This window comes from Homalodisca vitripennis, chromosome 7 (genome assembly GCF_021130785.1).
Source record: "Homalodisca vitripennis isolate AUS2020 chromosome 7, UT_GWSS_2.1, whole genome shotgun sequence".
NCBI classification, from domain to species: domain Eukaryota; kingdom Metazoa; phylum Arthropoda; class Insecta; order Hemiptera; family Cicadellidae; genus Homalodisca; species Homalodisca vitripennis.
The window spans coordinates 109,098,774-109,125,378 of NC_060213.1; the positions used below are offsets into that span (position 1 = coordinate 109,098,774).

General features: G+C 33.7%; 1 protein-coding gene across 3 annotated transcripts in view; it reads right to left on the reverse strand.

Annotated features, from left to right (window-relative positions):
- Nucleotides 1-18,169, reverse strand: part of LOC124366181 (microsomal glutathione S-transferase 1-like) — a 46,918-nt gene extending 28,749 nt beyond the window's left edge. Inside the window, exon 1 of one of the 3 annotated variants that reach the window (XM_046822539.1) lies at nt 17,987-18,169. In XM_046822539.1, the coding sequence (XP_046678495.1) occupies nt 17,987-18,124 (138 nt within the window). In that variant the 5' untranslated portion in view covers nt 18,125-18,169. Of the gene's footprint in view, nt 1-9,298; nt 9,440-16,205; nt 16,435-17,986 lie in introns of those variants that run through there. The other 2 variants (XM_046822540.1, XM_046822541.1) reach the window with 2 other exon arrangements.
- Between the last annotated feature and the right edge of the window lie 8,436 nt (nt 18,170-26,605).

A 26,605-nucleotide genomic window follows, 5' to 3' on the forward strand; every position in this document is an offset into this window, starting at 1 on the left:
GAATACACTTAAATTTTATATTTCAAAGAACCTATACCCGTTTTTCCTTGCAAGTAACGGAAAGCGTCTTACTCATTATCAGTTGAATAGGCAATCTAAGAAACTGTTAACAATGGTTTTAAACGGGTGCTGTAGATAAAATCTGTTCCCTGAAAGAGTAAACGCAAGTTCCCGACTATTGACTAAACCATAAATATGATTATGAAAATTTAACGGCACTCTCTCACTGTTATCGACCGAACGGCAGCAGACGCCACCTCGACTAATGTTTGCCGTACATTATTTAGCTATCTACCGACCACGTTTGGCCTAAGTGGATTACCAGATAGTCATAGCGATTTTGCTAACTGGAGCGTAATTTATGAGGTGTTCACTGGCGTTTGTTTACTCACTTTGTGAACGTTAAAATAATTATTTCTTTCTTTGTTTTAATTGTTAAGAGGAATTATTTCTACGTTAATGGCATTTTACATTATTAGCCGTAATAAACAGTACTGAAACTGAATCAGCTGTAGTTGATTTCTCGATCAGCTGATTCAATTTTCGATTGTTGCCACGGCTTCGTGTTTATTACTTCTGAGGTTAGTTTTTGCTAACATGGTGCTAACAACGGCAAAGAAAGTTTTGTATCGTAGAGCATCAATTTCTCTCATACGGAATTGGACGTGCGGGTGGGCCAAGCTTGTCATACACTGCATTACGTTTTCAGGAACATTTCAACAGAAACCCCCCTAGCAATGCTGTGATTCTTAGTATTGATGAAACATTTCTAAGAACAGGTAGTGTTTTGACACAGCGAAAGGGCTTTTCAGGTCGCCCAACTACTGTTTTTACAAATGAAAACGACAGAAGAGTGTTGCAGCAAATGTTACAGCCACCGTAAAGAAGCCTAATGTGAGCTTCTCTTAAACTGAATATTAGAAATACGTCAAAGCGAAGAATGTTCAAAAACATTGGTAAAATCTATATGTAATGTTACTGTGTTTACCATTATAAAATATTACAATTTCAGTACTGTTTATTTTTGCTAATACTGTATATTATCACACGAAATTTTTTTATGGAAAAAAACGGATCAAACTCACTCAAAATTTTGTACCGACCTCTCCGGAAATCGAACTCGGGACCTCACGGTTAGGGAGCCGCAACCATACTATTACGCCACGGCCACAGTCAGATAGTCAAGTTGTGCTGATGGAATGAGGAAATCTAACCTGAATAGTTTGGTTACGTATATTTTTGGGTCTCATTACACTACCTGGCAGTCATTGTAATTGTTGTAATTCATGTTAAATGTTAGTTATGGAAAAGGGGTATTCCGATGGAACGATTGAATCTGCCCTCTTTAGTATTTTTGCGGTTGTTTATGGAACCTCCTACACTGCGTAATAGAAAATATAAGCAATTTAAGCCAGTAAATATATGAAACGTAGAGTGGTGATATGCAAGAGTTCCATACGAGATAAATACACACATTAAGTGCTCCATTATTGCGGATAACTTTTACTATTTTCTTTTGGAACTCCAGTATACGAGTAGCTCACCAACATGACATTTGGCGTGACTGTTATCGTGATTGCTTATCTGACGTAATGGGATTCTAGGTAGTACCTGACGTAATATAATTCTAAGATAATGTATCAAATAATGTATTACGATCAATATAAGTTAGAAAACTCGGCGTTATCAAAATTGGCCCAATTGTCCAGCTGCTGGAAATTCATGCCAAAATACCAAATGCACAATACCAATCAGCGTAAACGCTGACAGCCTGGACATTAGAAAGTATTTACATTGTCAGGCTAGACACTAATAGTAAAGGAGACTTGACATAATTTATGTTGGCAATCTAGATAAAGCGTATATACATCAGACTGCGTGTAAATTTTCAGCTTGAATGTTGATAGTTTTGTAGCCAAACACCGTGTTAACTGTCTCTCATAACACTGACAGTTTCGGTACCTGACAGAATGTAAGCTGGCAGCCTGGTATAAGTGAATCTAAGTTGACGATGGTAGTATACGAGTATACACCAGACTGCGTGTACATTTGGTACAACAGCTTAAATGTTGGTAGTTTGGTAGCTAAATAGGCTTTTCACTGTCTATCATATCACTGACAGAGTGTACGTTTGCACACTGTCCTGGAGTCTAACCAAACTATTTCGTTTTATTTTGTCTTATAATTCTTATGATACATTTCTTGTTATACTATTATACTTTTCATCATGAACATTTCGTACATTAAAATTTAGAACATGTTAAATAATACTCACCCTTATGTAAAATATATTTGAATTACCATACTGGGGTAAAGAAACTTTTGTTGTTCTACTAGAAACAGAAATGTACACAAATTCGCGTTATGCGAATTTATTTTGTGCCCACTGCTGAGTATTGAGCACAAGGAAATGCCCACAACTTGTGGTTAAATACGAGGGCTATCTAGAAAGCAACAGACGTTTTCAAATAAAAAATTAACCAACTGAAATAGGAACATTTTATTATATACATTTATAAGCTACACTCTTAGGCTATTTTTCAACGTGATCCCCGTTAAAATTGAGATATTTATCATAACGTGTTATGGCACCAAGATGGCGGCTGTAGCCCCGTCCATTGCCGCACCATTCAAAAACGTCTTTTAATTTCTGGATAGCCCTCGTATTTCAGAAATTTATCAAACCGGATATTGCGTAGTTCTTTAAGTTGCAAAATTTGATTATAAAACTATGCTACGGTGTAGCAGGCAAGATAAATTTTTACATTGTTGTATAACAGTAAAAATTTGTACATGAACTTGAAATTTTACTTATTTTTCATTACTATAACGAAATCTTAGGACCGCTGACCAACTATCAATCCCGAAGAGATCTATATCAGTAAAAACAATAATGGGGTTTACTTATTGCTACTTTTAACATGTTATAATGGGTTGAATAAGTAAATTAACCTCACTCAATGTACATCTCACAAAGCTCTTTTGAATTACAGTCATAACAATAACAGTCGTATAGCGAGGACGTAGTTAAAAGCAGTACAAGTAACCGTTTGACATGATCAAGGAGTTCATAGGGAATGAGAAACATTCTTTATCATCATACTTGAGCGTGGTTTATGTTTGTTTTGGTTAGAGTGTGTAGACGAGAAGGCTGGTCAGGATTAAAGTCCGGGCGGGTACTCGAATCTCTAGACTGTAATTAATAGCTGTAGAGAACGGGTTATTTACAGTGGCCACTCAGTTCTGTTATGGTCACTGCATTCTAGCCCAGCGTTCGTGTCAACTCTTGGATGTACCAGAAGAGATTCTTGGTTTGATTTTTCGGATTGGGCTGTTCCCAACAAGGATGTCAAAATTTCAAGGTCTGCTTAAAGTCCTTTTTATTTTCAACCGAAATAATGTAAGTTTGATAATCGTATAACAGGGCACAAGATGGCTAACATAAAACAGATACAAATGATCTATTTTGTTGTCACGGTTATAGTGCCACATTGATTATTACTGAACATCCATAATGCAAAGATGTAAATAAATGACTAACCAACGGATAAATCAACCAATAAATTATAAAACATGGAATCAGCCTTAAAAGTTGTAATCAACATTGAATATTTAACTTTTACAAACAATACACTACTTAAATAATAATTTTAAAATGTTTAATAGGACGTGTATAAAACTCAAGTTTAAATATATATTAGAAAGCTCGTATTGGGTTTGAATGTACTAAAAGAACGGTTTTTGGCTATATTATAGTCGTTAATAAAATACCCCGTAGGTGATATTGTGTAAGCGATGAGACGCTTCAACACAATAACTAAGCACAATGGTTATTGGGTTAAAGCATATTGTGTTTTTAAATAATGGGGATGTTTTGATGAAGAGGCATTACAAACAAAACAAAACTTGGCTATAACGTATTTATGTGCCATTTACAATTTGATTACGCATACATAACTCGACAAAAAGTAAAAAAGCGGTAATTTTTAACGTACTAGATCGGCATATATTGTATATCTTGTATTGTTTGACACGAGGTACATATTTTTATGAGACAAAGAATTCCATGTTCGTTATTGGTACGCTTGTTAAATGATAAACTATTATGTGTAGAAACTAAAAAATTATTTGTTCCATTCGCGATACATTTTAGTTTATCTTAAAAACAAACGTTATGTCCCAAAACTCAAAACTGTGTCGCTTTCGATAGGTTTTCCAAACTGAACCGAAACGAAATAATGCATAAAAGAACGGAAAACGATAAAATAAGATCTAGGATAACAGTAGTATCTAGTACCAATATTCAGATTGCCTGATTCTCACGCGTGATGTAGATAAATGAACTCCATGATCTTCACCTGATACCATGGTGGGGGTGGGGTGGTGTCTATCCTAGTCTACTAATTAATTTTAATTGAACATCTTGGGAGTTGTTCTAGTCGAACCTGGTTCGAATCACGGTTTGAGTACCAACTTCGCATACTTAAAAAGAATCATCTGCGGCTGGGTTGATGTACTCCAATACATTTTGTATACTACCTACTCTTTTTGCGTGGGAACTTTACAGATATGCAGAGATCTGTACAGTTCCCACGCAAAAAGAGTTTTGCACGGGAAAAAATCATTATAATCGATCTCAGTATAGTACTTCTGAATCTGAGCTGTCCTCAAAGATGATATTGGATCGTATACGTAACTCCTATCTTAACTACATATTTAATACTTGTCCCTACGACTTAAACCACTGTACCACTAGATGGCTATCTATATAAATAAAAATGAATTTCCGTTCGTTAGTCTCGCTAAAACTCAAGAACAGCTGAACCGATTTGGCTAATTTTGGTCTTGAGATGTTCGTGGAAGTCCAGGGAAGGTTTAAACGATGAGAAAATATAACAAAATTGCAAGGAAAATACTAAAAAACGACAATTTTATTTTCCCATATATAAACTGTTCTTACCTGTCAAACGTTTGATTGATGTTCATGTATCCATAATTAGTCTGTGTTGGGTGCGTTCAGAAATTTACATTGAAATTCGCAGACCCAGTGTTGCCAAATTAACTACTTTATAGCTAGATCATCTATAAAATATTCCTATTGATCATTAAATATAAAAATAAATAATTTAAATAATAATAACTAAATGTATCAATTTTATTCTTTTAACTTTGTTTGTTTGTGTTTTCTTTTGTTTTGTTCTTTTCACACGTATCTGGACGGCGCATTACGCAATATTTTTCAATCTGTGGTTTGTCTTGACTGGACGTGAAAAAAAGCTGTCGCCATTATAGGTTAACATTATTAGTGCAAGAAAACATTAATATCAAATACTGCTTACAATGCCGAGAGGAAAACGATCTAACATAGGTCGTCGAAGTAGATCGAATGTGCGGCGAGCTACCTCACGCGCTAATCGCACTGATGACCAGCAAGAGACTAAAATGATAACAGTCGTATTGCTATGGCACATTTGAAATCAGAATGAAGTGGATAGACAAAGAATGCAACGAGTTCGGGCACATCGATCACAACAGCAGCGAGCCCGGGAAAAAGAAATTGACCGATTCCGCAAACGCAATGCTCCTGTGAACCGGGAACGAGCAGCATTCTCATACGATCCAGAAATCGATTATAGTACCGACAAATCTTTAATGAATTTCAATTCTTTTTTTATTATGCGTCTCAAATTGTGACCGCACTTGATACAAAAGTTGAAAGAATCAGCGGTTATTATCAAACATTCGTCGCATCTTAACAATTGTTTTAGCGCAACTGGGATTTGTAGTTGTTTTATTCTGCCGTTCTATCTACTTTTTGCAAAAGGGACAATGCATTTTAAAAGTTCTTCTTCTATAAAAACAAATCAATCAATCAATTTAAAGGAAAGTAACTATCACGTTACAAACCAATTCAGCCAATTATAAAAACAAAGCGATCTGTCACTTGATCTGACAGAAATTTAAAACACCTTTTTAAAGACACATTTATGTTTTTTTTTTTTTATTAATTATTGTGGCATTGGCTCTAAGGCCATCTGCCAAATAGGAACGAATTTGCAGACCACAGAGATTGCATTCGATGCAATGAGAATATCATCTCAACTAGATTTTTGTTCAACAGCTGCGGTGTAGAAGGCGCTGTATTCATTGCATTTTGAACAGTTCTAAGACGCCATAGATTGGCCTATACTATGATGATGATGCCTTTATAAAGTTACCGGTTCTGCAATACATAATTAGGGTTTAAATTAATATGGTTTATGTTAAGAGGTAAGTGAAACGAAGTTCACCGGGTCAGCTAGTAATATATAAAGTTCGTTTTTGATGGTAGTAAGTTTGTGAAGGAAGAATCTTTTAGTCATCGATACAAAAATTTATTAACACTACGTTTCGAGATTTTAATCTGTTTCTAATATGGATAAATAACCCATTACATTAATAGGATAAAATAATACCGAAGCGTTGTTATACGGATGAGTATACCAAGATTGATAGAACGTGCCCGATAAGATCTTGTTATATCCTCCCAACATGCTCTATATCTACTTACACAAAAAAGTAGGAATCCAAAAAACCAAATGAGAGGCTAAGTTGGTAATTAGGTACTTAACCATGTATAGAGTTCCAATGTAGGGCTGTAACAAGAACTAGGAGCTTGGGAGGAGTTGGAGATTTTAGACTTTTTTACTAAATCTTTTTATTCGTTTTCCAAATAGGTAAAGAGAATGTACACTAAACTCATACGAGCAGCGATGATAAAATGTCCAGAACTATTTCGGAAGATTTCATACCTGGTCGCGAGTCTTACTCACCTGATGGAAAGAATTACTTAATTTCGCATGCCAAAGGTTTAATTAGGCATTCCGCTTCACGCTTCGCACGGACTGACGTCGGCATGTAAAGAGGACAGTATTATACCTCTCGCTCTGCAGCATCTATTACTATGGTATCCGGCGTGACTGTAACCACAGCGTTAACTGTCCTTTCTTCAAAGATGTGTCTTCACACGAAGAGAGAGTCATGAATATCATCATTACCCTCTGTGCAATATGTTCATTGAGATGATAAAACTTTCTCTTTAGCTATTTGCATTTGTTACTTATTGTACCATTCTCTATAATTGCTTTTACTTAAAGCTTGGTGGCCGTTGTTCCCAACGACGCTCCTACATCTCTTCCCGTTTGATACTGACAGGCCTGAAAAATGCCAGAGGCTGTTTTCAAACACTTGGTTCATTGAGATGATACACCTTTCTCTTTACCTATTTGCATTTGTTACTTATTGTACCATTCTCTATAATTGCTTTTACTTAAAGCTTGGTACGCGTTATTCCCAACGACGCTCCTACATCTCTTCCCGTTTGATACAGACAAGCCTGAAAAATGATAGGGGATGTTTACAAACACTTAGTTGTCGGCTCTCCAAAATTTTAGATTAGTAATTTTAAGGATCTAGAACTATTATGGGTAATACATTTGATATCCATAAAAATCTCTGACACTCTAGAGAGGCTTTTAATTGATTTGAAATACATCCAACTATAGGACTCTGCCCCTCGGACTTCCAAAGTTCCAATGTTAATCTTATGAGAATACTTTGTTTTGTTTGAAACAGCTGATTAATACAACATTCGTTTTGATCAGGGTGTCACTCTCAATCCACTAACTAACGTAATATCAGTCCTCCTCCGTAGACTAGTGGATAAAGTCACGGCTCTCTAAATGAGAGATCACGGGTTCAAATCCCGGGGAGGTCCAAACATGATAGGAATAACAACCACAGCGACCAAAAACAAGCCAGTATAGCCAAGAGCTGAGGCTTAAAAGAGAAAAAAAGAAAAACCTAATATCAGCTGATTGGTTAGAACATACGTATACATAGTTAAAAAGAAAAAAACAAAACAAGTAACGGGCACCTTCAAAAGGAGTTACTCTCTCTTTATTTAAATATTATACTATTATTAAAAAAATTAATAAACCGTATTCAAATGAGTAAAAAATGTGGACATCGAAGAGCGAATGTCATTGGCAATAAGTGAAAGGGTAGATAAAAGAGCAGCTTTTGATAGCATTACGATTAGTGAGATGAGAGATTGGTGTTGCGGGTGAAAGGATATTGTTTTACAGTGTGCGAACCACAATGTCCAATGTTACATTGTCACGCATATCGTGCAAATTACTGTTGGTGCTGTAAAGAGACAGACAGGGGCGATCTGAGATAAAAATATAAACATAACACATCAACTTTTGCCGTAAAAATTATGTTTAGTTATTGATATTGGTCGGTATGTTTACTCAAGTGAGGTATAAACAAACCGAGAAGCATAGGCCAACTAATGGGTCTATGCCTCTGAAATAAATATTTAAATGTAGGTTAGATTTGTAAAGCTCGAGTTCCAAAAGTAACACGCGGGAAATAGTGGTTCACACAGTTGGCTTTCTCTTCTCCCTTGTGTAAATTGCAAACTGCAAATTTAAATTGTACGATTTTCATACAAAAAGAAATAGAAAATATTTGGGAACTCTGCCTAATGTTTACTGTTACCAAAAAGAGTTCAAACACAGTTTGATGTTTATAGATGCACTGTACAAGCGAGTGCTTATTTAAGTACATATACAGGTTTGAGACCCGTTGGACTGATTATATCCCGAAACCAGTTGTAGCAAAATGCTCACAGGAAAAATGAACTATTGCGGCTGAAATCAAAATACACGGAAGGTTTTGCACCTAAATTAAGAACCTAAAAATTTTGAGCATTTTCCGAAAATTGTGCTTAAAGGTAATAATTCGCTTTATTTTTATTATTGGGGTTAAATTATTTCAGAAAACTTCAGCACAGGATTTGACAGTTTGAAATAACGTAATATCCGGCTTAGTTTTTCCGTATATCTGTGTTTTACCTTGAAATGTCTCTTGAATTCTTGAACGATTATAGGTTAAAGTGTTGCTATTTAGAATTATATTATTATTATTATAATTAATATGAGGTAAAAGTACGTCACACGAGGTTTCTTCTCTGAAGTGGCATGATACACTTCAAGTCTATGGCTCAGTTTGTTCACGAGATATTTTTGAAAGAGTAAACAAAATAATAAATGCATTTAATTTCAAAAAGTAGCTCTTGTGCGATCGCAACCGAAAACTTACAGTCTTTGCTTCAACCAAAATTAATGATCCTGTGCTATAACAAGAATTCATGTAGGTTTTCTGCTACTCTAAACTTCTGCTAAGTTAACTAAACTAAGGTTTGTAGAAGTGTACAGTATTTAAATGTGCATGGTAAGTTTATCACGAGTACCTTGGTGCGGAATCTCTGCACGGCAGTTATTATGGACATCGCCATCATTTTCACTATCAGAACAGAAGCGTAGAAGCCGAACCCTTGGAGTACGGGGTTGTTCATCCTAACAGTCGACATATCCATGGCTACAGTAAGAACAACTGGACAGGGCCCACGCTTGTACCGCGACTGTAAACAGCAATGTGCAGGTACGAAAGTAGGGGCGAAGCGCACGCGATCAACTGTAGGGTGGTAAACAAAGAAACTGTGGCGCGCCGAGCGGGAAAACTAGGAAACGGTCATCACTGGAGTCAACGCCCTCTGTATTTGGTCGTCAATTAAGTTGTTACTGTAAGAGGTACAAATTGGTTTTGTCGTCATAATGGATTGGTAGAGTAGGTGAATGCTACCATGAACATGTGTTTAGGCTGTCGCGAGAATTTAAGATATTGTCACACAATACAATCAGCATTTTATTAAACTGAAATAGAATATTGCTTTAATTCGAGAATGCAAATAATTGTACGGGATTTCAGGATAATTAATAGAGCGCATTAAAATTGTCATTTTCGTTTCAATTTGCAAAATATAAAATTTTTTTTTCCGAATACGATAAAAATTGACGACAATTTAGCAGACATTAGAATATACTTTTACTAATAATTTGGTTTGCAAACACTTCTTAAAAATATGGGATATTCCTCATTGCTATAAGTAGATAAATAGTATCCTGCAGCTGCCTCCCAAATATTGAACGAAATACAGATGGAAAGTACCATTTAAAACCATCCTGCAATTATTATTTGAGTATTTATTTCAAATCAAGATAGAAAATATAAAAATAATATAATGCAACTATGAGACGCTTTTACTCAAGTCTCGTGACATACTATAGCGAACTCATTGGAAAAGTTATAATTTTCGGTTTGGAGTGAAAAATGAACCAATCCTAGGCCACAGCACAAATTTAGAATGAATTTATATATATATATATATATATATATATATATATATATATATATATATATATATATATATAAAATTCATTCTAAATTTCTAAATATATATAAATTGGTTCAGTCGTTTTGGAGTTTATTGGCAACATACATCGTGACTCAAGATTTTTATATATATAAGATATATATATATATATACACAATGTCATTAAAGATTGATTGACAAAACGTATTGGTCTGCCGAGGCTCATTCACTAACTGGGAAAGGTAATCATTGTGCTAGAACAGTGTAGTCCTAGCATCCATGTGAGTTTCAGAAGGTAAAGTTATAGTGCTGAGAATCCAGAACTATGCGGCGAGGTGTAAGTATGTGCGACTGTGCTAAATATTTCACTTCGTGTTGTAAATAATGTTCAAATCTTACAACATATGTCCTTATTTTAATGAATTACTTCTAGTATAACATGTGTTTTATTATTACCAAGCTTTATTGTTTGAATGAGATATGCTGAGTACTAGTGTGCAATGATAGATGACACATGCCAAAAAAGATTGAGCAAGGAGATTTTACCATTTGATCACATATATTGTCATAGTGTGTTACATAAAGTCATTGCGCAACAGAACTTTTGATTATATAACAGTCTATGACAGGATATTTAAAACAGTGCTAAAAATCCGTTTCCACTTGAAACGTTGTGGTTCCGCGCTCTCTCTATCAAAGAAAATTGTTACAAAGTCTATAGTGAGTAAACTCTTAGTAAGCAATATTTTGTATTGAAATGTAATTAATAAAAAAGAGGTAATTACTAGAAAGTTCAAACGTATTGCAACACAAAACGAAATATTTAGTATGGCAGCGCTACCTACGCGTCGCCGAACACAACTTACCTTTAGCGCACAAAATGTTTGCAACAAAATCTCATTATGGATTTCAAGGTCTTTTTAAAGTAAAAAAAAAAAAAAAAAACAGTAGCAGTCGTGGGACTACCGATAGAAGTGAAAACGGAACTATGAAGTTGAGAGTAATTAACAATACGTTATAGTAGCAGTACATCTGTAATTGTAAATGTGACGCGTTTTTAATTTTCCAATTTTAAAATCCACGAAAAAATATTATCAAATGACTAGAAATTATTTTACCACGCTAGTAAGATAAATCTTATACCGTAATAATACTCATTTCATGATGAAGAGGTTAAATATTAAAAACATAATTAAAATGAATAATGCTAAATTTTAAATACAAATATTCGTACAAATATTAAAAATGTTTAAAAATATATTCGTTGTTTTCATTATTCATTTATCTGTATAAAAATATTAATATGTTTCATACTCACTTTTGAACCTCCCACGTGGTCAATTTAACTTTACTTACGGATAAAGTATATAATTGCAATAACAATTAAACCCACAATATTTTTAAAACTAATAAATTAGTTAAATTAACTTGGTTCTTTCGTAAAGGTATTTTTATTGCACAATAAACTAATTTATTGAGTTAATACGGTATCAGTGAGCCAATGCGCCAACTACAGTTCCGGCAGAAACGTTCACTCATCACTTCATACGCTACTACAGGCTAAACTAAACTTCCAATAAAAAAATGATAAATTACAAAAAAAATATTCATCTATTTTCACACAACTTTCTCGCTGACAAATTTTGTCTGACCAAAAAATAAAAAAAAATCCTCGCTTACTACTTTTTTCTTGTCATTGTAAACGCTATGTAAAATGTAAACAATAATCAAAATTATTTCGAAATTTTTTTAATATTTAAAAATGTAACCAATAGATTGCCAATATTAAGAGCTATAATTTGACGCATCTTACAGAATTGTACGACATTAGCTTCACTTTTAAATCGCGAGAGGAAGCCGTAAAGGTCACTGATTTTCGCAGTCTGTTTTCATACTCCGCCGGGACAGTTTTAACACAGCGAGACTGACTTTTTCATGCAGGTTAGTAGTCCGCGGCCAAGTCTACGGTTAAAAAACACAGCGAGACTGACTTTTTCATGCAGGTTAGTATCATTAGCATGTCGGTGACGCGAACCGAGGATTTTACCCTCTACCAAAACGCTCAACGCGCCTAAAGAAGTTTTCACTTCAATATGAGAACTATGTGGCCCTGACATTATATTGTGTTTATCGTGTCCTGGCCTTGGTGATTACTCTAAAACCAAATGGCTAGCCTTAAAATATATCCGCATTCCAGAATTGGCAGTTTGCATCCACTTGCTGACGGTGAAGTGACTGTAACCTGATTTTTATTACAGTTCAATGGATAGGGAGATTTAATATAGTGTAAATGACTTAAATTCCTTCTTTTTATTTTGTTCTGTGCTTCAAGCGTTAGACATCATTTGACTGTTGCGGTACCTATTTGTACGTTCCTGAAATTTCCTTCTATTCATTCTATTACATATTTAAATTACATATGTGTAAATTCTTCACTGATATCTTCATTTCGTAGTCTATCGTTTCTTGTGCAGCCCTTCACTCTTTTAAGAAAATTTAAAAAACCTTCAAAATAGTAAATAATTGAGCAATGTTTTACTGGAAATTTACTAATAATGGTAACTAAGACCATTTGTGGGTTTGATTTATGTAAGGTTGAGAGCTGGATGGATTTCTCCTCAAAATAAAAAAAAAAACAATGAGGTCTTGAACATAAAGAAGTTAAATAGAGTATGGTTTGGAGCAACGAGAGATATGGAACAGAACATGACCGCTGTTCATATGCAGTGATAATCTTCAAAACCCATTCCACCCATACAAATATATATATATATATATATATATATATATATATATTTATAAATAAATAAATAAATATATATATACTTTGAATATAGGTTGGGACACACATAACCGCACCGTGCCCGACACGTGAGTCGGCCGAGTGTCGGTGCGGGCTCGGCTCGGTTACCGTGAGGCCACACATGTCAGTATTCAGTCCGAGCGCAACAATCTCTCTGTTTGTACTAGAGCGTGTTTCTTTTGAATTCGAAGTGACAGATACTTAAAAAATATTCGGAAGATTAAGTATTGCTTGAGATAATTGTTAATTTCATTGTTGTTATTTTTATTAATCGCTGTGGTGAATGAAACATTGCAATGCTGCAGTAAAGCTTTGTATAATCAGCTAGTATGGAAAATTTGTAAATATCATTATCTTGGTTATATTTTTTATCCCTATAATTCTTGTTCATTGTGTTTCATTGCAGTGAATTTCGGTCAAATACACTATAAACAGTACATTTGGTGTTTTTTGTATTAAACCCAAGAGCTATAGAGTGATGCCAGAGAGTTTGCCATGTTGCAAGCCCCTTTATAATAATTTGTAAAACATAGTAAATATTTGTAAAATATATACTGGAGAACATACAAAAAACATATTTTACAAAATGTTTTTCTTTTATAGCTCCGAGGACAAACAATTTATTGCCAGAATTAGTAAAAAAATAGTAGAAACAAATATTTTCTAAAATATTAGAGTATGGTTGATCGGTCAAAATGATATTGAGTATATGTTTAAGATAATAAATTAATGTATGGTTAGTCTTGTCTGCTAAGTTATAATAATATTTAAATAGACACGTTAGAGCATTATAAAATAATTATTTATAATATAATATTAAATGTTACATGTGTAAAGCCTAATATTTGAATTGTAAATCATGCATAAATCCTTTTTATTTAATACAGCACAATAGTTATACTAAAATTTAAACTTTGAAACGTAATAGTATATTATTTACTACATAAGCTACAATAACTCATTTTTATCATTTCATTCTTGCTCGATTCCGCTATTTTATTTTTTATACTTTTTGTATATAGTATCCCCAACACAGGCACAGCCTCTTATGGGGTACCTAGATTTCCCTTATTTTGTAAATATATGGGCCTAATTATTAGTTTAAAAAAAAAAGAAAGTAAAATCTAAAAGGATGTAACCTACTTTTTATATTTTATTACTCTAAGTACATAAATTAGAAATAAAGTAAGTAGAAAACATTTTTTTGTATTTGTTATTTACTGCTATTGTCATAGTATTATTTATTATTAAGCACTGGCAATAATATTTATTTTTAATATTCAGTTTGTTATTATGGGGAAATAAATTATTAATTATTATTATTTATTTTTAACATGGGATTTTTCATAATTCGAATTTAGTTGGTTAAAATCACTTAATGTACAACATGGTTTTTAAATTTGTTGTAATAAGAAAATATGCACAATAAGAAAATATGACTAGTTTACTCTAAGGGAAGAAAATGTAATACTTTTATCAATAAATATGATTTTGTACGCGAACACAGGATGTAGCGTTAGTAAGCAATACTAAATAATTCACTAAAATAGAACGTGTAGACTACTTAAATAGTTTTAAAAAGAAGAACACAACAGTAAACAACATATGATGCCGCTCGTAGACCGCACCGTGCCCGTCAAAATTCAAACTAAACATATCGGTGACGGTGCGGGCACGGTGCGGCCACGACGGTCTGGTGTCGGTGCGGACATGTGTGGACTTGCTGGTTGAAAACTGCGCTGCAATTCTTTCACCGTATGACGGCCAGCACACGGCCGACTGACGTGTCGGGCACGGTGCGGTTATGTGTGTTCCAACCTTATATAGTATATATATATATATATATAATATATATATATATATATATATATATATATATATATATATATAACATAAAAATAACATTGAAAATCAAAGGTAGAATTCATTCAAATCAAACTTGACAAATTAATAGCAACCACCCGTTTGTAATAAATCATTACTTAAAGTAAACAAACCGAGTATTTTATGTTATATATGTAGGGTGTTTCGTGAGAGGTTGGCACAACTTCAGGATATGTACACACAAGTACACACACAAACACGAAAAAATGTTCATATGAACATATGTCCTATCTCACTTCGTGTAGTGTCGTCCATATAGGTTTCTTATTTAAAAAATCGTATATCAAAGCCGTTGGAGTAAATAACATAAAAATTGGCAGCTACGTCAAGCAAATAAAAGAATTGAAAAACTAAATACCTATTTCAACATTTCTCCAAACGTTAATATCCCAAAAAATTTTAATCCCATGTAAAAATTGCAAAAAATATTATTTATTGCAAAGTTAGTGAAAAATACTACTAATACCAAATTCGTTAAAATCTATTGAGAAATAAAATAACTACATCCGTTTTAGTTGGCGAGTGTTTATGCTTTCTATGATTTAGTATTGTTAGATTTGTCATTAAATTTGTAATAAATAGTTATTATTGCATATTTTTCATGTGTTTTTGGGATATCAAGTTTGAAAAATTGTTAATTCCGCAAAGTGGAAAGTGCTAATAAGTATTTTTTAAATTTTCCCTTTAATTAGCTTAACATAACTGCCAAGTTTCGTCTTATTTGCTCCAACGGGTTCTGAGATATGATTTTTAAGTAAAAAACACATATGGACAGACATACAGTAGACGAAGCGAGAGAGGACATCTGTTCATATACACCTTTTTGCTTTTTTTGTGTCTACTATCGGATAATTTTACGTTTATTCGATGTCTTTACAAAAAGCAATGTTTCGATTTGATCCATCACGTAAATGCTGTTTGCCACAAAGCTCTAATTAAACATTCAGAGAAAACTTAACTCCGAGTGAAAAATAGTCTGCATTGCAAACACTTGGTAAGCAATGTTTATAACAAAAAGAGACGGCAAATCTCTGTTACAAATTGAAAATAAATTATCCTGATAATGTATTACTACGAATGACAAGTAAAAATAGATCTGCATCAGCGGTCTCTATCAGGGATCATTTTACATTTTGTTCTGAATATTTCACACATTAAAGGAAAAATTATAAGAAAGAGTAAATTTTCACGTTTTGAGTGTCAGTTTGATCATGTTTTAAAAGATAGTGGATGTTGCTGAAACATTTGGTATTTTACCTTCTTTCTAAATCGGTGTATGGCAGTCAACAAGGACATCCCCATCATCTTCAGGATGAGGATGGAGGCGTAGAAGGCGAACCCCTGCAAGACGGGGTTGTCCCCGTTGAGAGCAGACATCAGCATGGTAACACTCACAGACACTAACTCACGACTGACTGAGAGAGACTGAGTGACTTCGTAATGAACCAACGATGATTAGACTGAGCCGTTACTGAACTGTTGGTAAACAGAGACAGGAGCGCTCCTAGCGGACAAGTCTCGAGTCTACTAGTAGGCCACGAGGGCATCGAAATATTTTGGCTTGAATCCATCTGAGGAGCTGATACTGCCTGACGGAAATAAACGATTCAATTTGCTATAGTATCTAATACAACTTAAACTTCTTTCGTTCAAATTTGAGGCAATACAAATAAAATAGTCAAAAGTTTATAAAGTCATTTATTAAAAGTGAATGGATAAGATCATTCGTATAAGAGTACACGTCCCTAACTGAATTATTCCCAGTCTACTTTGAACCTGTAAAGTAACTAGCCTAAGGAAGGCCTGTATGGAGTAGTGCGGGGCATAAAATATATTGGAGGTTAACCGAAGTTGAAGGTAGTTTAAAAAGTGATTTTTGCAGGACAGCTGTTTAAAAACGTGATAATAAATCAAAACAAAACCATACAACATATTATATTCCAGTTATTAAATTTCTCTTCTTAATGCAATTATTTACTTACAGTTTGGGACACATTTTAAAAATTAATAAATCGAGAGTAAAATATGAATTGAAAAAACCTAATCTGTTTCAAAATACACAACCATAAAGAAAAAAATGAATTGCATTGGAATAATGTAAAACCCCCTTCTTAAATTTTTAAATAATGGAAATAAATGAAGATGTTCGTTAATATACTTTAGAATTTTGCTCATTAAAGTTCTATCTGAATGAACCGACTACTTCTGATTCATAAAAACCAATCAGACTGGAGCTTTATAAATGGCATAACGTTCTTGCAGGCATGAATGAGTTAAGATGACATAGAACATTATTGAATATGGCGAAATTAATTTTTTGTTCCAATGATTTGCTAACGGACAATAGCCTACCGATCATAAGTTACCTAACAGTTGGTTGGTAGACTGCTGACGAAATGCTGATCATGATGATAGTAGGAAGATGAGTCATTGAACAATAAGTGGAATAACATAATCATCGTGACTTGAGCTTTACCTCTCTGGCTAACTGGCCAACAAGTCGCGCAATGTGAACGATGCATGAAGTGAGTTTTGAAAAGGAACTAATCAGTTGAAAACAGATTCGAGTGTTGCAATGTGCTGCTAACTTTATATGTAGTAAAACCTAATTAAGGGTTAATTTAGTTTGGATGTTACTTTTAAGAGATCCTGGAAATATATAAATGATCTGAATTAAAATTTGAAGTTAAAACTAGATGTGATAATTATATACTAACTTTAACAAATAAAACACAAATATATTCATGTCAGCAGCACCCAAGATCTATTCTGAAATTTGATATTGGTATACATTTGTTTTATATATATTTTTATATAATATATTTATATATTATATATAAAGATATATATATATATATATATATATATATATATATATATATATTTGTTATATGACATATTTGTTATTAAATTATTTTTAGACAAACTATTTCCCATAAGATTTTTCTAATTAACGATATAGAAAATTTTACTTGTTTAATTTTACTGTTAATTGTTGGAAATAATAAAAAACTTAAATTTCTGATATAAAAACTTACCCTCTTTTTATATCGTTGCACACCGGTCAAAAACGACATCATCATCATTTTCAGTATGAGAATAGAAGCGTAAAAAGCAAATCCCTGTAAGACTGGGTTATCGGCATTAAGCGTTGACATAAACATGGTAACACTCATCGTAACGTTCTTAAAACTGAATAGTAATGACTATCACAGTGGTCCAACAACGAAAATACTAGACACAAACAGCGCTCCTAGTGATGGATTCTGCAAATTCGGTCAACTTCAAATGACCTTGACGTTGACGTACAGATAACAGTAGTAGTAGCTCTGCGGTAGGATTGGAATCCATACAATTCAAACAAGCTAGAAAACTCGTCACCCCAATCAATTTTCGGTTCACTATTTGAAAGAACTGTACGTGAAAAATGCATACATTTCGGAACACGTGTGATTTTACAGGCAATATTAAGCCAAAAAATATTAATCATTCAATAATCGTGGATGTTGAGTATTTAAGATTTAGTATATGATCTTCTGTAGGCATTACAAATTTAACATTAGTCAATTTTGTGTTTTACTCAAACTGAAAACACATTTTACTATAGCAGAAAGCAATTCTTTAATAACATTCCGGAATAAGCGGAGTAAAAAAACAGTTTAAATTTCTGCTATAACCATTGTTTAATTATTGGATTGACACGTCATGGATTTGTGCAGTGCAGTATTATGCAATGTTAAAATAAAACCCAACCTAACAGGAAATTAGATTTTTTTATATTGATAAAAGAGAATCACGGTACCTGCAGTTTCAAAATGGAGCATGGCACGCCTTTGAGCGCCGAAATAAAAGAAAACAATATTGAAGGCGCGCTGGTGTTTGTAAAAATCTGTTTTATGTTGAGATCTCTACACCATGCTTCTAAACTAAGAAGGTTACATTTTGTAATTATACTAGTTGTATTCAATAATATTTCGATTATAGCGTTTCAAAATTGTATCGTTCTAAAATATTTAAATTGATAACAAAATAAATACACCAATGAACACGTTTATGAGGATTAATGATTGCGTAATTACACTTCTTAAATGATCTTATCCCATCAGTTATATCGTTAATTAACACCCTATTTTGGAAATGAATCAACGGATCTATTAAAATACTCAGAATAAGATCATAGACAAATAAGTTATGCAATATTTATCATCCAGTGTCGGCAAATCTTAAATTTTGGTCTATACGGCTACTTGCCTCCAAAAAAATTTCATTCATGATTCAGCATTGTTTAACGAAGAATCGGGTTAAGGTCACTAAAACCATCCAGGTCAAACATCTTATCGCTATTAAGATAACGAACTTGCTTAGATGATCAGCCAACTAGATTAGCATCACCAAATCTAACCTTTTCCCAAAGAAATACATCTTTGCAAACAGATTATATTTGAGTATCGCAGCCAGGCATTTGCAATATCTAGAATTTTATTTTGTTACTGATAGGTACTCTTTCGAGGGAGGATTTTGCTGCCGTCTGCAGTGTCAAACTGTTCATAAATGATAAAACTCAAATTTTGTTAAAATAATGATACACAATATTGTTATAGGTTCGAACGACTATTCCATTAGTTCAAATATCATAGATCTAAGATTAATATAAGGGGATAGTTAACGGAATTTGACCTCTGATAAAGTTAAATTGAAATAAACAACTTGTCTAACAGACTTTTAAACGGAGAAGTATATTGAAAACTTCAAATGGAGTTTGGAACCCCGTGAAAATGGAGTTAGGTAAAATATTGGACATAACATACTCATACAATTTCTATAGATAATTCCATTGACTACTGCAACTCGCCTCGGCTTTATTGCACAAATTCCCCCTTTTGTTTCTCCGTAACCTGTTATATGAAATGAATGGAAAATGCCATTACTAAAGGTGGTGGAGTTAGGGCTGTCAATCCCTCTTTACCATTCAACCTCATATATATACAGAAAATTAACAGCAGTGGTATAAAGGCGCTGTAAAATTGTAACATAATTATGTCTTATAACAAATTGCTTAATTTACATACAATAACATAGAAGAAAAACACATTCAAGCGCTGTAATACACTATCTGACCTCACACACGCCGCAAGCACCACAGCCTGTTACATCCACGACCATAAATACGTCTAATATCGTCATAGAGAGCGTTCCTGTCGGAAGGCGGAAAGGCGGCAAGTCTGAAAAAGTAAACGATATACTAAAATTGTTAATCTATGAATTGGAATTGATGGTAAATTGGCTCCCCTTCTTGTAGGTCGTTCACTAACATTGGAGTTAAAATTGATGAGTTTTAGTTTTGAGAATTGAATTTAGAATGGAATGAGTATGAAATTACTGTAGTTCTTGAAGTTTCACGGCTGAAAAATTGTGGAACGCGCAGTATGTCCGATTGCTCAAAAGTCAAATAACAACAAATAATCAGAATACAAAGCAATTAAGTTTGGCAATATATGTGTCTTAACTAGAATCACCTTTATATTGAATGGAAAATACAAAAATAACTTATTTACACTATGGAGGCCAGCAAACACTTTGTTACAAATAATTGTAAAATGGTCAGCCCATTTCAGGCATGATTCAGTTAGTCCGAGATTCTCCAGTATATTTTGATAATTTAATCCATCACTGTTAAGTTTTAGTTAAGGTGCGGTTTCAAGGTTAATACGGTTATAATCAGTATCGAGTTACCTACAATCATTGCTTTGGTCTTATTTTCACACAGCTTCAGTCCATATGGTTTAGCCCTAAAGTTAATAAAGCTAATATATCTAGGTTGAGTAGTGACATATCAGTCATCGGCGCGGCGTAAAGATGAATATTTGGAATGTCTTACGATTGAAGTAATCTCGTTTATGTAAAGTAAGAATAGAAGGGATCCAAAGACAGAGCTCTGTGGAATTCCCCTCGTATCACTTTTCCAGTCACACATTTTACCCCCCTTTTCACACATTGCCGACGTCCATATAGGTAAGACTTGACCCAGATAAAACAACCATAGGGAAAGCCATGCTTCTTCAATTATGAGGAGAAGGGTGTGACATATGCAGTTGAATGCCTTAGAAAAGTCAAACAATATTAAAATGGGTCAATAAAGCCGTAATGGTACTGTGATTGGACCTGAATTCTAATTGGAATTTGTACAAAATATTATAGTTATTGAGGTAAGAAGAATACTGTTAGTGAACTACTCTCGAGCCATTTTGAGGGACATGACAGAATACATATCGGGCGTAGTTCAGAAGGAGTTTGAGGGTTAGAAGCAGTGGAGTAGCAAAGGGGGGGGGCGGGAGCGGGTCGCACCGGGTGTCACCTTTTTTGGGGCGACACCCACCCGATCTCTCAACTTTAAGAACAACGTACAAAAAAAATCGCTAGCACAAAAATTTCTTTTTAAGGGAATTCCTCCACTAGCACTAGCTCAGCTCTATGTATAATTCGGGGATTTCAACAAAAGAGCCTGACGCTGTCGTGGGGGATTCCCCGTCCCATACTTCTTTGACGTTTCAGTTGCAACATTTCTAATTTGTTTCGTGAAGTGTGTTGTGTTTCATTAGCGTGAGTTGTTAAACATGTATTATTCTATAGTGATAGATAATAAAAAGAAAAAATTGTATCCACGAATTGTATTATATAAAATGTATTGCTTTTTACTTTCGATGGGGTGACACCACCGGTTTCCGGTTTCTGCACCGGGTGCCACCCAAGGTAGCTACGCCACTGGTTAGAAGTTTTCTTCAACGTGCGAACTAGAGAATATTTCCAAATATCAGAAAAAAAACAGAAGAATTCAATGAAGAAATGAAAACTACTATAATAGTGTTATTGGTAACGTATATTTTAGAATACGTAAAGGTATAGGCCAACTGCGTCGCTTGTCATTCTCGAAAAATCATCTAGTAAGTCGGCTTAACGCACAGGTATGAACGAGAACCCGCCGCCTGACGCTTCCCGAAGAACAGCCCTCAGCTCACCTGTATATTCGCAGATTTATTTACTGAAATATTTACGAAATAGTCATTAATTATATTAAGATTTAAGGAAAAAGGGGTGTTGATATTTGATTTCCCAACACCTATATTTTTAACTCTGTTCCACAGTTACCTCACTGACTATTGCTCGGACAGAGTACTATGATAAAACCGAACTTTGGTATTTCTGATATGCTGCTGCTTGTGATTCCTAAGGCACTTGTAAGTATCCCAATCGTGTGTAGAATTTTACCTTTTGACCTTTCGGAAAGTTGAATCCCTTTGTTTTTTCTGTAAGCCTCTTTGAAAACACCTATCCAAGGAGCGGGTATTTAGGAATTAGTTTTGTGACAATTGGGGCAAGTATAGTAAATAAATTTATTAGAAAATAGTTAAATGATAACCACATTGTTTACATTGGCGACAGTAACCTCATGCCAGGGCAGAGCAGTAGCATATGCGGAAAAGGCAGCATGGTCTATGCCCCTGAATTTTCGAAAAGTTTTAGTATAAGAGTTTAGAGTTTATAGGCGTAAAATATGAGATCATGCTTTGAAAGTCCAGGAGCAGGAAGTTGTCCGTGGTTCACAACATGACAGGGTCAGAGATAGCACTGACGTCCAGCCAAATGTTTGTTGTTGCGGTATGGTGATTAGGTTGAAGTGGCAGAAAAGTTAGGTTACAAGATTGAAACATTGTAGTAAAGTATGCTTGATCGTGAGTAGGAGGTCCAGTCTAGTTGGACTTTAGGTGGCTCATGACAATGACGTGACTGTAACGAACGGTCGATAAGTGTGTGTTTATATCAGCATGGAAACTGATATTGGGGCTTTAGAACATACACTGACAAGAATATGAGTTCCATTGATACTAACGTCGAGAAACATGTATTTTGGCCGCACATTCCTAGATGTGTCGGATGATTATGGACTATATGTTATTTAGATGATTATAGGTAGGACAGTGAGACTTGACATATATAGCAACTCTACCACCACACTTGTGCAGGTGGTCGTTCCTGAAAACGATATAACAAGTTATATCGACGCCTTTTCGTTAGTAACGGGTTTTAGCCAAGTCTTAGAATTGAGATGATGTCGATAAGAAGGGAATTAAATATTGAACGAAATTCATCAATAGGGTAGGGAGGGTGGAGAAACACTCTGACCAGGGGTGGAGCTTCAGACTTCCGCGCGGCGAGTAGAGGCGAGGCAGTGCATAAAACGTGACCAGGAAATAATTGGGGGGGGGGGGGGGTGGTCCAGACAACTGTTAATTTCCCGTAGTGGACAGATAGTAAAGCACCATTTTTTCCTTAAAAAGTTCTTGACCCGTTTCTTTGTCGTGAACGATCTTCAGCAGTACGTGTCATTAATACTGAATTATTTAAATAATAATAATAATCGTTTACTAAAAGTAATTGAAAAAATTAAAAATTTGTGGGGCGGGTTCCGGACCCTTTTAACTCTCTCGATGGCTACGTTCCTGACACAGGCATCAAGCAGCAGTGACCTTGTAATCAGACCATTCACATATACATAGGGATGTTGCGATATTATCGATATCAATATATATATCGATATTATCGTTTCGATATTACCTATATTGATATCGATATAAGTTATCCGATATTATCGTGATATCGGAAGAAATATACGAATATCGGGGTTTTGATATCATATTGAATGAAAAGTTGTAATTATTTATTATTTTGGCTTTATTAGTTTTACAAAAGCAAAACTCAAACAACTTGCTTTGTTCAGTTGTTAAATGCAACGCCAGCAAAGAAATTAACTTTGCAGATTAAGTAAAAAGTAACCAGACGGTGCTTGGTTCAGTTAAGCATGTATAATATAGTTGCTTTTTAAAATGTAATTGTTGTTCTTAAAACTCAATGTAGATTCTTATAGATTTATATTGAAATGTAAAATTGTAATTTTTATTCTTACTTTGACAATTGTTTTTTAATTATTGTGCTTCAAATGGTTCTTAGTTAAAAAATGTTAAATAGAATAATTTAAATAATTTAAGGAATTTCTTTTTTATCTTTAAATAATGGTTTATTGTTTAACGTATTAAGTTGTACTTGAATTAAAAACATTATTTTGGAAATGAACTTGTAAGTTGTATCTTTGATTATACTAGTTACACGCACTCATACAATCAAAGGTTGTATACACCAATTTAATCATTACCCTTTCCTTATTTATCGATATCGGTCGATATTAAGGATATCGATATTTGGATTCGATAATATCGGTATATCGATATCCAAGCTTGATATTGATATCGGTAACAAATATCGGAACTAGCCTCATATTGCAACAACCCTACATATACAGCACAATCGGGACACAATATTTCACATAACTAACTAATAAATAAACCCGTACAGGTTTACTAACCATTTTATGTGATACACAACATACACCTTTGGCTCGTGTCTAATAAATAATGAAAGTAACTTTTACAAACCTATTGTTAAATGAGAAAATAAGCCTATCAGGGTACAAATCGTATTATGCATAATGCCTTTCATGTTTAGATGTATAAAGAGATGTGTTATTATAGTCTACTTATACATTAATTTTTAAAAGTTTATATTGGCAATGGATGGCTTGAAAGAATTATAGGATTTCGAACATTTGCTATCGTTTTATGTTACAACAAGTGTAACACGTAGTTTCGAGGATTAAAATCTTCCCCCTTTTCAGATGTCAAAAACCATAATACATAAACACGCACCTAAATAAAAAAGTAAGGCAATGATATACTAAAAAATAAATAAAAATCTTTAGAATTTAATCTTTGAAAGTTAGTGTTATACTTTTTTTTTAGTGTTATAGTTTTTTACGTGAAATATGCATGAAAATGTTCTAGTTTTGAAATATTACATTTAAAAATGTACAATTAAGACCAGAAAGCAGGAGATATAGGGTTTAAGTAAATTTTTTATGCAACGACCCATTTTTTTACTAATTCAAAGGAAAGTATTTTTTAAAGATTTTCAATAATTGATAATTTTATTCATAAAACTAATTTGTATGGTTCTGTGAAGGGAATTGTTTTTCTAATATTTAAATATTTGGCCTGACTCACATTTCAGTGCACACAGTGATAGAATCAGCTGTTTAGTAAAAAATAAAAATTATCAGAAAACATCAGTCTAAAGATTACTGTTACTGAAATTTTTGTAAAAAATAGAATAGCTTAGTATTAAAGTGTATCATAATTTATATTTTTATCAAATATAAAACTCAGCATATTAAAATAATTAAAGAATTTAGTTAAATTTGAACACAAATTATTTTACTCTACTAATACAAGTTTGCTAGCCCATAGTTAGACTTGGTACCACTGGGTATTTTAATTTGGGAATAAAGCACCAAAAAAGATTATACGCAGAGTAACATGCAGTGTTGGAATTTTTGTAGGATGTGACTGATGCAAATGCGTTATGGAACACATTTATTAAATTAAAAGCTACTCAAAATCTGAGTCCACAAGGAATGTATAACATGTATGATATTTTTGGAAACAGTAAAAGATTACTTTCCTTTGATTAAGTAAATAATGAATCATTGCATTAAAAAATTGACTGGAATCCAAAATTTCCTTCTTGCTGGTCTTGACATTTTTTGCATTATAATAATTAAGAAACTGGTAGAAATTTCATTCAGATTTCACGTAAAAAGCGTCTCAATATATGTACTAATAAGAGAGCTGTGACAATTTGAAACTTGGTCAAAATCAGTTTTGTTTATGCGCAGCGAGTGAATGACGCAACCAATAAACTTGACAACATTAATTTGTTGGTCTTGTTATTACGCACAACTTTGTCTATTTAATCTTTTCTGTACCTCTTATAATTTCCAAGATCCCTTCAGTGCTCATACAATTTTGAACACACTACCTATTATTCTATCGTATACGATCTAAATGTTAGTATATCTCTATTAGATATGTGATCTATTATAAGTTTTCTAATAGCTAGATTTATCTTGAATAGCCCAGATAATTAATAATATTTGAAGTAATTACAACATTCTTTATGAGTCAATATTCCATTGGGTGTTACAGAAGAATAGCATCACACTGTAACACTACTTGTAGCGAAGTTACCTTGTAATACCAACACTGACCTACTTTAAAGTGAACTTATTTGAAGTCGTGCTTGTGTTTATTTTTGGATCTTATTATTTACATGTCTGGTAGCAGTGATATCGTCATGTAAGTATTTTCTTTGGCGATATGGAGCTCTAGCTTCGAAATTTATGACGTCATTTAAGATGTTTAGGTAAATATTACTACGTTCCGAAGCCGAGATTGAAACTTGGGCCCCTAGGGTCATAAGCTGAGATGCTAACCAGCTCCTAGGGATGGTGAGGCGACTTATACGGTACAATAGATACCCCAATATAGCGGATTGCACGCATATAATACTCGGAATTAGGAGGACAGGAAGGACGATCGTGAGAAATAAGAGAAAAGGTATATTGTAAACGATTAATTTAAAGATTTCTTAGATTTTCCTTAATCTGTAACATTTTGCTAAAACAACGATATGGTTTTTACAGTGTTGTGCATATAAAAGCTAAACATATTATGCAATATCTTCAAATCTATAATCTAATTTCGAACAAT